General features: G+C 34.2%; 1 protein-coding gene across 1 annotated transcript in view; it reads left to right on the top strand.

Annotated features, from left to right (window-relative positions):
• The window catches only part of dally (division abnormally delayed protein), a 995,610-nt gene that overhangs the window by 890,830 nt on the left and 90,914 nt on the right, over positions 1-13,866 (top strand). The window contains exon 4 of the mRNA XM_068378627.1: positions 10,874-10,970. Within this exon, the coding sequence (XP_068234728.1) occupies positions 10,874-10,970 (97 nt within the window). The remainder of the gene's footprint in view (positions 1-10,873; positions 10,971-13,866) is intronic.

Raw genomic sequence — 13,866 nt, 5'->3', positions numbered from 1 at the left:
TCAAAACAACCTCTTACTTCGATTCTTAGATAAGGATACGAGAGAGCTCTTTAATAAATACTGGTGATTGAAATAATACACACTTTACAAAAACAAATATATTCTAAAAAATATTTACAACATTAGTACCAAAAAAATTAATATCAAAATGAATCATTCGAAATATTAAATCTAAACAAAACCTTAGACTAAAACAAGAAAATATTACACTGAAAATTATATGATCACTTAACTCAAAATATCAAATCTGAACTAAGCCTTTGACTAAGACAAGAGAATATTACCCACTGAAAATTATATAATCACTTGTTTCACTGGAAATTAAATTTTACACAAATATTTAATCTTGATAATCAATGAAAGTGGTTAACACCTCAACACTCTAAAGAGTAAATGCTAAATGAAATTTATATAAAAGCAATTAATTCACTCACGTGTTTTGACTCACGAGGTAATCGAACAGATACACAGAATAAATACACTTCAGTGTTTTAACCTAAACTCACAGGGCTAATTACAAAAATTTATATAATACCAGCATGTACAATAACGCAATAAATTTGAAATCACCTTCAACGTTTCATTAACATTTGAACACACTACACACGATATATGTTGGTAAGAACTTACTCAGTTTGGAGAGGGCACACACTCGAAGCACTTGAGGAGAGAGGATATTGGCTCTTTCACTGGGACAGGCTGGATCTCTTCTGCTTCTATGCATTCCTGGGGTGTATATATATTGACTTAATTATTTTAGATCCTTCTAGATCCAGGGGTCTAGAAGCTTAGGAGCAGTGCCTAGCAGCATAAGATTGCCAATAAGTCAAGTATCTGATGAATGCCAACGCATGAGCACGGCGACACTCTGTCACCTATCTCCGTCCACCTACGTCCTCAAAGCAATAAAAAGAAGGTAAAACTAACTCTGGTTTTTTTTTAGAACATTCCAAACACGTGGAAATATAACACTTGCGTAATCTATCACAAACATGACGCAATACCTCGTAAAAACGTAAGAAAATTTCATAAGCCCTTGTTCATACCTTGTATGATTCGTACAGCACACTTATTTGAGACTGCATAAGACTTTGTAACAAAATTCGTGAAATAAAAAGTTAATTCTTAAAAATAACGTAAATTTACATACACTGACATGAATGAAAAATACAGTTACATGAACAATGAAAGTCTTACGTAATTTACATACAAATACTTAAACCTACAAGAGAGGAACTTACCTTACGAGCTGGCTATATACCTCTTAGATACACAAATGAAATACATGAATAAAATATTTACTCTACACTAGACCAGCTTCATAAGAGAATGATTGAATGTTTTCAACTGGAAATAGTACCATAATAGTGGAGATACCTTAAAGAGTCGATTCAAGTATTTAACAAAGCAAAAAAGTAATGCAAAAATTATTTTTGAATTTGGCTGAATTAGGTTAGTGTTAGGTACTTCTGTAATTAAGATAAAAGATAAGCTATAGCTCTATGATATCTGGTATGCCAACAGGTTTTCGACCTTATGATATGCATAAACTACCCGAGCAAGAAATCTAGAGTTCTGATATTTGAAGACTAGTTTACGGTCAGAGAGAGAGAGAGAGAGAGAGAGAGAGAGAGAGAGAGAGAGAGAGAGAGAGAGAGAAGGTAGTTAAAATATCTTTTACCTCACTTGCACTCTGAATTAACAGTGCAGACGATTCTCATGATGAAAGATGGGATCCAAAAGAAAGGAATTCTGAGTAAGGACAAAGTGGAACGACAAAAGAAGCGAACGAAATAAAGGGAGAAGAAATTGGAATGCCGGAAATGGTGAGATGAACTTATTGTGGAAGGAGGCATAAGAAAAGAAAAGGATTTGCTGATGACGAAGGAAAATTTGTTTTGGGAAAGGGTAAAGACGAAATGAGAATTGTTGATAAAAGAAACTGAATCCGGGAACGTAATTCACCAGAATAATAGATTGGAGATTAAAACTTTGTTTATATGATATCTGGAAGACTAAGAATCAATAATCTTTGTTGTTTTTGAGAGGCAAAACATATTTTAAGTCATATAAATGTTTATGTTTAAAGGATTAACCATGATATGCTTATGGACTATGAAGGAAAATAAAAGGCCTATGGAAAAAAGCTTATACTTTAAAAAGTGATTCAAATTCAATATATGTAAAAAGAATATTTTTGATAGTTATATATCGTTTACTTTATAGGATATTTGAACTACTGCCGAATATAGGCAGAGTTATGTTTGAAATTTCTTGTGGTTTCTCTTCGGAAAGTTTAAAAGGACAATGAGAGAAGTTGAGAATCGAATTCTCCAATTCCCTTTATGTGCCTCCGCTGCAAATTCTGGATTGCGAACGTAAAATTTCTCCCAAAAGGATGAAACTCCGATTGTTGCCTTAGGAGCGACATCGCTTTGTATCGAAACCTTTGTATAACTAGTCCATTATGCAAAGACATCTACGGATGGAAGCTTTCTCAAAACTCCCTCCTCGACACACTCATCGTCCCCTTCCCTTCTCCAAACTCTCTCTCTCTCTCTCTCTCTCTCTCTCTCTCTCTCTCTCTCTCTCTCTCTCTCTCTCTCTCTCTCTCTCTCTCTTAAGAGTAAGGAGTGTCTTCCTTTTGGAATGCCTGGTTGCATCTTCAATAGCTCCAGAGGACAAGAACTACTGCATGGAAATGTTGCAACCAAAGACACACATGTTCCGGTCCCTCGATCACGTATTGTGTTTCGTTCCTCAAGAATGTTTTATTTGAAGAAGATCAGATATTCTGTTCTTATTCTATTACACAATACTTTGCGGGAGGAATTTGTTTAATGAGAGACATGGTGTTTTGCGTATCCTCTCTTGTCTCTGTGACATACATGATTATCGGGTACTTTGATCTATCCAAATCTAGATATTGCTAAAACGAAAATAAATTATACAGGATGGTGCATAGTACTTGTATAAACAGTAGATACACATGCATATCTTTGGGGTGATTTTGTGTTTTTATTGTGATAATTTCTGTGGTAAAATCATGATTTTTAAACAAATAAACAATCTACACGTGTTCTTTATATTTTATGAAATGAGAATGCTATACCTACATGATTAAAGTGCAAATTACTGTTGCTATGGTGCTTACTCTGCCATCTGAGTGAAGTTTATTTACTTTTCAGTCTCTCAGAAACATTGATAAACACTAAAATTAATCAAAGTAAGTGAGATTGCTATCATTAATTTATGATCACACAGAAAGAGTGGTAAAGGGTAGACGTATTCTCCAGGAGGCCGAGACTTGACAATCTCTTCAAAAGGTCTTATGGAATCCCTTTTGAAAACTAATCTTGCTGGAATAAATGCGATTGTTTCTTTTTTAATGCTTTCCGTAATTACTCTTCTATACCACATCTCCAGTACATTTGCAAACATTATGCCATAGCTTCTACATTTTCTGCACACCATACGTTTAATTTTGTGAAGCCATGTACATTTTAAATTTCGTTTGGTATGTAATGATAGAATAAATACATTTGTTTTTGCGTCCTCTTAGTTTTGGCTTCAGATATTATGTGTGTGTGTTTTTGTGTGTGTATGTGTGTGTGTGTGAACATTAAGGAATAGGAAAAACATAAAAGGTGAAACTAATTTTTAGTCTTATTTTGCTTTTATTTTACTACCCTTACGGATATAATTAGGCAGTTTGAACTATTTCAATGATGTAAGTGGGTGGGTTTTTTTTTGGATAATGATAAGAGTGTAAATGCACATTAACTGAATTTCCTTAGGTCTAATTAATTGTAAGTGTTGAATATTTTTGGCTACTGCCTTCGAGAGAGATATTATTCCAGTGTTCCATTGGATTTTGATATCCTTATAGAGATGTTTTACTTTCCTCGCTGGCATTTCTTTCCATTCTTTCGTAGGAGCGGGGAGAGTCTGTCACCCGCCCTCATGGGTTAATTCATCCTCGTAACGAGCAGTTTGGGTTCATGGTACACAATGCCAAATGGTTGTGGATTCTCGCTAGCCTTTCTTTATTTAAAGTATGTGGTGATCATTTCTTTCAGCTCAATGGTATTTTTGTCCTTTTTGGCAATTTCTCAAAAGTTTCAGAGGTCTCGTTTGTGGACTCTTTCTTGCATAGAACTCATTCGGGTTTAGCTAAGGTTCTTTCTAATTGCTGTTATTTTTGGATGTTTGCAACCTATTGGTGCTTGTGAGAAATCCCTGTTTTGATGCCTCATTGAATTGGAAGTTACAAATTATATTTTGTTTATCAATTTTAAATCTGCAAAAAAAAAAAAAAATCGTTTAAAACTCTCGATAGTAAAAATAAAATTAATAATTTGAATTATGCGCAGAAGCATGTTGGATTGAGATCACTTTTAATGAGGGATTTTTTTTTCCATTCATTGTAGATTGTTGATGATATGAGCTTAGGTAAAGAATTTTATGATAAGAACCACCGTGTTGTATCTCTAAAGTTCTAAACTAAAATAAAAAAGATTCGGTTCTCAAAAAATCCAGAGTAATTGAATTTAGTAAATTTGTTTACAGAACTATTAAATTGTCGCTTAATTTCCTCAACCAGAGTAATGACTTCAAATGGTTCCAATGGGTTTTTGACGCAAGTCACGATCTTCGTGATAGTGAGACCGACCTATTCTCCGTCTCAATTGAAGCCGTTCAGTGGCGAATTAAGTTCTCGTCGCTCACTTTAAAAACTTGCTTTTCCCGACAAATATTTTTCTTTTCCCAGCGAAGCGTCAAATCCCCGATTTTTGTTTTGCGAATAACTCCTTCTTTCCCTTCAGCACCCCGTCCCCTGAGTCAAAACGTCCGCATTGCAGAATTCTCTCTTGAGGTAACTGTCCATTTCATGGCTCTGAAAGGAAGAAAGACCTTATCGTTGATTATATTGAAACCTCACTTCACTGTCTGGGTAAAAATCCTCAGTTTCTCAACGTGACAGCCAATTTCCACGCACGAATGAGTCTCTCTCTCTCTCTCTCTCTCTCTCTCTCTCTCTCTCTCTCTCTCTCTCTCTCTCTCTATTATGGTCGATGTGCTCCATTTGAAAAGTATATTTCACACGAAAGTCTCTCCAGTTTTATTTATTTATTTATTTTATTTTTTATTTTATTTTTTTTTTTTGAGCCATCATTGGCAGCCATTTATCGTGCCATTTACTAATTGAAAATATTACATCCGTATTACGACGAACTTGTTGAAAAATTGGAAAATCTTAAAGATTTATGCACCAGCCTGCACAAAATATATGAGCTTGTAAATAATTGTTTCTTTGTTTATTGGATTTCTACGTCTTGTGTAACTGTTTATAAATTCCTTCCTTTTGAATTGTCCGGTTGGGTTTCATGCCAGTTCTGAAATTTAGGATAAAAGATGCAGTAGTTAAAATGGCTTATTTTTCTGACATATCTACTCAAGTATCTTTCTTTGCTGATAAGATATGTGAGGGGAAAATAGAATTCTCAGTATTTATGTATTAGTAATTTTTTAATAGAACCTGGTATAAGAACAAAGAAACTTTTCGCTATTTAATGTGGTCACTGTATCTAAATGTTTACATCTTATTGCGTTTAATTGCATAATCCTAGTATCTCCAGCCTGGAAACTCCAGGGAGGTAACGTTGAAGGAAGCACTCGAAAAGCAAAGGGAGAGTGCCAGGTCTGGCCAGAGGGTCATGCAGTGCAGTGCAGCGTCGTTTCATCTGATTTGGGATCAGTGCTACTTTATAGCGATTTTATTTGCAAATTCGCCAAAATGAATTTTCCATTGAGGTCCTATGGGTGGCCAGAATGCAGGATATCTAGCCTACACTAACAAATTAGTAGCTGCTATAATAGGTATTTTATCTGCGATCAAAACTTTCTTTTGGCAGAGAATTATAAACGCCATGGCCTTCTCTTGACCCCTCTTTATCATGCTTTGAAACGGGCCCATAAATTTTGAGGTTAACATAGCTTAACAGTAAAGCTGACCTACAGATTTCTTATTAGTGTAGTGTTAAATAATCAGGTTTCCATTTTTAAGGGAATTTTTGGTTTCCTGGATCAGCGATGATGCTCATTTTCGTTCCTTTCCAAACGTTTTGTAATAAACGACGGGAAACAAATCTCTAAGAGGTTTGATAAACACAAACAAGCTAAGAAAATAATGTAACATATTCCAAAAGGAGGATGTTGAAGATAATTGCAGTAAACGAGTAAAATACCATCAGAATTATCATTTTGATGTCAACTATTGCCCTGAGTCACTCTCCCGGCCTCAAGAGGAAATAATGTCGTTAGATGCCGCTGATGGAAATGGGCGAAACCCGATTAATCTTCGTATGATTAGCCCGGCAAACGCTCACTCGCTTTTGTTCTACGAATTCTATTTTAAGGATCGAGCAATTCTAGGGAAGTGTCGAAGCTATTGTTATATTAAAATCAACAGGTTGTTTTATTATATACTGTATATGAGCATAAATTGCATTCTCTGTTTCTTGGGTAATTTAATCACTGTTATCGTTATGTATCTAACTATGCTTTATATCAATACTTTGTATATACTTGGGCAAACCTCATTTCATATTCATGTGCGGAAGTATCATGTATATATATATATATATATATATATATATATATATATATATATATATATATATATATATATATATATATATATATATATCATTATCATCTCTTCCTACGCCTATTGAAGCAAAGAGCCTCGGTTGAATTTCGTCAGTCGTTTCTCTCTCGAGCTTTTAATTTAATGCTTTTCCATTCATCATCTCCCACTTGACGCTTCATAGTTCTCAGCTATGTAAGCCTGGGTTTTCCAACTATTCTAGTGCCTTGTGGAGCCCAGTTAAACGTTTGGTGAACTAGTCTCTCTTGGGGAGTGTGAAAAGCATGCCCAAACCACCTCCATCTAGCCCTCACCATGCTCTCATCCACTTATGGCACTAGAGTAATCTCATATAGTTTCATTTATAATCCTGTCCTGCCATTTAACTCCCGATATTCTTCTTAGAGCTTCGTTCTGAAATCTATTAAATCTGTTGGAAATGGTTTCATTGTCATACCACGACTCATGTCCATACAGTAACACAAATCTCACTAAACTGATATTTAGCCTGATTTTTATATGTAATTTCATGCGATTTGATTCCTAATTTTATTGACCTAGCCATTGTCTGATTTGCTTTTTACAATATTTCATTAAACTTAAATTCTAACGACCCTGTATTGGAGATCATAGTTCCTAAATACTTAAATGATTGTACCTCATTAATCCTTTCTCCTACCAATGATATTTCATCTTCCATTGCATATCCCATTTTCATCATCTCTGTTTTTCTTCTATTTATCTTAAGCCCAACCTCGTGTGATATTTCATGGCTACTGGAAAGAAAGCATTGCAAATCCTATTGTTGTCTGCTAATAAGGTCAGCATCATCAGCATACTCTAGGTCAGTTAATTTCTCTTTAAAAATCCAGTCAAATCCTTCTCCACCATCTCCAAGTGTTCTAGGCATTACAAGATCCATGAGGAGGATAAACAACATAGGTGACAACACATTCCCTTGGATTAATCCACTGTTCACTAGAAATTCATTTGATAAGATTCCACTAACATTAACTTTGCACTTGCTATGTAATCCTTCTCCACCATCTCAGAGTGTTCTAGGCATTACAAAATCCACTAGGAGGATAAACAACATAGGTGACAGCATATTCCCTTGGAGGACTCCACTGCTCACTGGTAATTCATTTGATAAGATTCCACTAACAATAACTTTGCACTTGCTATGCTCATGAACATACTTAATTAAATTTACATATTTAAGAGGAATTCCATAATAATGCAAGACTCTCCACAAAATACACCGATGCACTTTATCGAAGGTTATTTCATAGTCCACAATTGCCAACAAAAGTGTATTTCTATATTCTACACATTGCTTTACAATGTCTCAAAATGAAAATTTGGTCAGTACATTTCCATTTTCATGTGGAACTTCTCCAAGATCCTCAACACCCATCACATTCTTTATACCTTGATTATGCCTTCCTAATTTAGCATTGAGGTCACCAGTAACAATTGAGGTTACCAGTAACAATTTTTATATCTCTCTGGGATCTCATTTATTACACCCTGCAGTGCTTCATAGTATTCATCTTTCCTTTCCTCAGTGGAATCATTTGTTGGTGCATAGCAAACTATAATACTCATATTGCACTGCTTTGATTTAAACTTTGCAAGCAACAATCTACTATTCACAGAATTCCTCTCAGTTAATGCCTTTTCTGCTCTTGGTGTCATCAACATTCATACCCCTTCTCTTGCAACGGCATCTGTCATTCCTGGCTATATATATATATATATATATATATATATATATATATATATATATATATATATATATATATATAGACATATATGTATGTATGTATATATATATATATATGTATATATATATATATATATATATTTATATATATATATATATATATATATATATATATATATATATATATATATATATATATATATATTTCCTTGGTCTAAGGTTTCCTTACCAATTCCCTTACAACGTGTTTCACTCAGGGGCAAGATGTCCAAACTATATTCCATATATTCATTCATGACTAACATTCCAATTACTAATTTTAAATTTTTCTTTAGTATTTATAAACCGAGAGATACTTAGCACCCCTCTACGTCCAGGACTGGGGACTATTTTGTCATCTTCTCTTTCCATTGACTGACTAGATCTGTAGAGGATTCATTGGCTATGTTCATCAAAGGGTAGCCAGTTCCTTGTGATGTGCAGTGCCTATCTAACTTAGGCAAGGGACCCCTTGAGCGAGGAAGAATTGTTTAGTAATCTCAGTGCTGCCAGGTGTATGCCAGAGGAAAATATGTAAAGCATAGGCCAAACTATTCAGTGTATGTCTATTGCCTTAAACCCAATCCGCCACCCTGCTGCCAATAACTCCATCTAGATTCAAGTGGGCATTCCTCCACACCCAAAATTATACTATATATATACATATATATATATATATATATATATATATATATATATATATATATATACATACATATATATACATATATATATGTGTGTGCGTATATATATGTGTATAAAGATATGTATGTATATATATATATATATATATATGTATATATATATATATATATATATATATGTATTTATATATATATGTGTGTGTATATGTGTGTATAAAAATATATATGTATATATAAATATATATTTATATATATACATGTATATATATATATATATATATATATATATATGTATATATATATATATATATATATATATATATATATATATATATATATATATACTAGTGTACACGACTCCCCAGAACTGACAGCTAAATATGTAGATAGATATACACACAATGGCACACGCACATGCAAACGCATTATGGCTACTCCCTCTCCCTCCAACCTGATGGAAGGGGAGGGCTGAGCGTGACCAACGAAATATATATATATATATATATATATATATATATATATATATATATATATATATACACACATATATGTGTGCATTTGTGTGTATATATATACATATATAATATATATATATATATATATATATTTATATATATATATATATATATATATATAGAGAGAGAGAGAGAGAGAGAGAGAGAGAGAGAGAGAGAGAGAGAGAGAGAGAGAGAGAGAGAAATGCGTGTACTTAGAATATCAAGTAATGATCAGTAGATTTTATGTTCGTTCGATATTATTAGGTATATTTATGTTCTGATGAATAAGCCCAAGACTGGTTGTATTATGTATGGTATGCTTCAGTTATAACAGTAATAAAGGGATGTGCTGGGTGATGTGGTAACGTCCCTGACTGGTGAACGCCAGGCTGGGGTTCGAGTCCAGCTCAAACTCGTTAGTTCCTTTGGTTGCTGCAACCTTACCATCCTTGTGAGCCAAGGACGGTAGGTTTGTGGGAGGCTATATGTCTATCTGCAGAGTCATCACAGCCATTGCCTGGCCCCCCTTGTTTCTAGCTTGGGCGCTGGTCATATGATTTATGGTCAGTCTCTAGGGCATTGTCCTGCTTGATAGGGCAATGGTACTGTCCCATGCCTCTGCCATTCATGTGCGGCCTTTAAACCTTTAAATGCTATTGCTCTGCATCATCGCTTATTGGTGAATATTTTTCACCTAAATTAGAGAGTAATATCGTATCCAGTGTGAGACATCCCTAGTCAACGGATAGATTAATGTAAACAGTATTGGGGAACCATACCATAACTTTTTTTAATCATTCGTGCAAGATAGAGATGCTTAGCAGTTTAAACATACTTTGTTACTCTACTTTTATAAAGAAAATAATTATCCACGTTGTCATTTTTGAAATTTCAGTTATGTTTTGTCGAAAAAAATAGTTTACTTTTGTTAACACATTTTATGGGAAAATTTTCATAATTGCACAAGGTAAATATTTTAATTTTGAAATTACTTAGCGTTGTTGTCGTTGTTATTATTAATAGTATTAGTAGTAGCAGAAAACGGTAACAATGAACTTTAGGAGAATCAAGAGAAGATGCGAATATTTCTCAAGAATGTTGTCTTCATGTAAACACCGATTTGTTTATGAAGCGTCTGCGCCTTTCTCAGCATAGTTGCGTTGTATTTTGCTAGAAAATTTAGCTAGTAGAAATCTCATGTGAAATAAGTTTGTTATTATAAAGGTATTCATCATATTCATTATTATTGTTGTTGCTAATATGGAAAAAATTATAACAATTTTGAGTTTCATTAAATATAAATGGTTTTAAATTTCAGGTTCGACGGGATTGCCACGTACCCACACACCAAGACCCAGTTACCACCACAACCACCACCAGCGCACAAGACAATTATCACCACCACTCATCACAAGGTAAATTGAACCCAAGATAGTTCGTCTGCTGAATTGTTTAAGGGGGAGGAAGGTTTTAAGAGGGAGTAGTCTGGTTTTGTAGAACTCTTTTTGACTTTCAGATTAAAGGAGAATTTTATTCAATGATCAATGAAGATAAATGTTTAAGAGAACAGTTAAAAAGTACCGTAGTCGTTGTTTCGTTGGTGGTGGCACGAGTCGTAGTTGTAGAAACGGCAAGAGGTATTGATAATGTATCTTGATACATATGTATATTTTTCATTGTTTATTCTTTACTCTTCATTTCTCTTCCGTGCTGGGATACTTTCCTTGTTGGTACCGTTGTGTCTATAGACTGCATCTTATATTGTAGTAATGATAATATATGGTAAAAATCAAAACTATACACGGTCATTATTAGTAAGTAGTTTGCCCTATATCGTGACTAATGAAGTTGACGTGCTTTTAAACCTGTCTGTCTTTTAGAAAATATTTTCATCAATTTATTTTGCCATAATTTGAACATTATTCTCTTGTCTGATCTTCAACAGAGATATTGCATTTAAATTTGTTGGACTGGCAGTCTATTAAATTCCTAGTCCCTGTGATCTGGATATCATTTATCTGTTATGCCTTTCAAGTATTGTACATAATGTATAAGGGTTTCCATAATCCTGACCATCCTTTACATTTTGATCTTCCCAGATTATAGCAACAATACAAGGTATCCAGTTAATTGTAATAGAGGTTCCTTTTCTCTTATAACATTCAATTTTAACAGTATTCGAAGTTTTATCTAGGCTGGGACTAAATTAATAAAATTTTTAGATTGCTAATCAAAACATTGTAGTATCTGAAGTAACTTAATTAGGCATTTTTATGTGGCTGATTCAACCTCCGATATCGTGTAATGAAATCCCTAATAGAATTTCAGTACTCAACTGGCGCTCGCATTACTGCTCTCTCTAAGCTGTGTTGATGTCTGCCATTAAACTAAATATTTCCTGTTTTATTTTCTTGTAATAGGTTTACTATATTTGGATCATATGGAAGTGTGCATGCACGCATGAGTAGACCAGGACCATACCCCTTAATCTTTCAATCCGAAGAACAATATTAAGCAAGGACCTATAACTCGTAATAGCTGCAGTGCCGGCCAATTTTGTGGAGAGTCCTGCATTATTATGGAATTCTTCTTAAATATGTGGATTTGATTAAGTCTGTTCATGAGCATAGCAAGTGCAAAGTTAATATTAATGGAGTCTTATCAAATGAATTTCCAGTGAACAGCGGAGTACTCCAAGGGAATGCGTTGTCACCTATGTTGTGTATCCTTCTCATGGATTTTGTGATGCGTAAAACAGTCGGAGATGGTGGAGAAGGATTGGACTGGATTGGTGATAGGAAATTAGCAGACCTAGAATATGCTGATGATGCTGTCCGTATTAGCAGAACACCACAGGATTTACAATGCTTGTTTGCCAGAATGCATGAAATATCACACGAGGTTGGGCTGAAGATAAATAGAAGAAAGACAGAGACGATGAGAACGGAGTATGCAATGGAAGATGAAATATCATTGGAAGGAGAAAGGATTAATGGGGTAGAATTAGATAAATATTTAGGAACTATGATCTCCAATACAGATAGGAACTATGATCTCCAATACAGGGTCTTTAGAATTAGAGTTTAGTGAAAGATTGAGAAAAACAAACCAGACAATGGATAGGTTAAGTAAAATTTAGAAATCAAATCGCCTGAAATTACATATGAAAATCAGACTATGCATCAGTTTAGTGAGAATGGTGTTACTATATGGTCATGAGTCATGGTATGAAAATGAAACAATTACCAAGAGATTTAATAGATTTGAGAACAAAGCCCTCAGAAGGATAATGGGAATTACATGGCAGGACAGGATTAGAAATGAAACTATAAGAGAGATTACTCGTGTGCCATATGCGGATAAGATCATGGTGAGGGGTAGATGGAGATGGTTTGGGCTTGTTCTTTGCACTCCCCGAGAGAGATTAATTCACCAAACGTTCAGCTGGGCTCCACAAGGCATTAGTAGAGTTGGAAGACTCAGGCCTACATGGCTGAGGACTGTGGAGCGTTGAGTAGATGATGAATAGAGAAGTATTGAATTAAAAGCTCAAGATAGAGACGAATGGTGAAATCTAACCGTGGCCCTTTGCGTCAATAAGGCGTAGCAGGAGATGATGAGGATTATTATAAGTTATTGCTACGTAATTTATTATAGTCACATATATACTGTATATATATGTTAATTACGTAAAGGAATGGTGATTTTTAATGAATCGATCAGGACAAAAAGTTAATTCGGTTTATTTTTATTACGGAGCAGGAAAAATCTAATACAATGGTGGAGATCTAGAAGGGTCTAGAAGGAATAGAATTGTGCATATGTGGAAATTGGAAAAGAAGGAACGTCATTTAAAAAGAACCAGGATTCATAAATCATATTACATCTTAGTAAATATGGGTTCCTTTGTGAAAGTGTTTTTGTTAAATGAATAGGAATAACTTTGGTTACTTCCTATGAAATTATATAAATATAATGTTCTTTTTATTACAAACATTCTTACAAGCAATTTGAGACCGGGGTTTTGATGATGTGCCACCTGACAATTATGAAATGCATACCCGAGGTTGAGTATATAAAAGTTAGTTCTGGTTAACGGAGGGATAAATCAACCTGTAAGTCAGCCATAGAATATCCTCTGGAAAGCAAATAATGTTTAATTTTCCTTTTGAGCTCCAATATCTCTCTTCTCTTTGACATCTCTGATCTCTATGATAATAACTTAATTTTGTTGAACTTTTCTTAGGGAACTGAAGTGATAATAACTGTTAAAGCGTTAATAACTGCCTAAGCCCAGTGCAATTTTGTGGT

Source organism: Palaemon carinicauda, chromosome 8, assembly GCF_036898095.1.
Source record: "Palaemon carinicauda isolate YSFRI2023 chromosome 8, ASM3689809v2, whole genome shotgun sequence".
Classification (NCBI taxonomy): Eukaryota; Metazoa; Arthropoda; class Malacostraca; order Decapoda; family Palaemonidae; genus Palaemon; species Palaemon carinicauda.
Note: the sequence above shows the minus strand (reverse complement) of the source record. Positions and strands in the feature narration are given on the sequence as shown.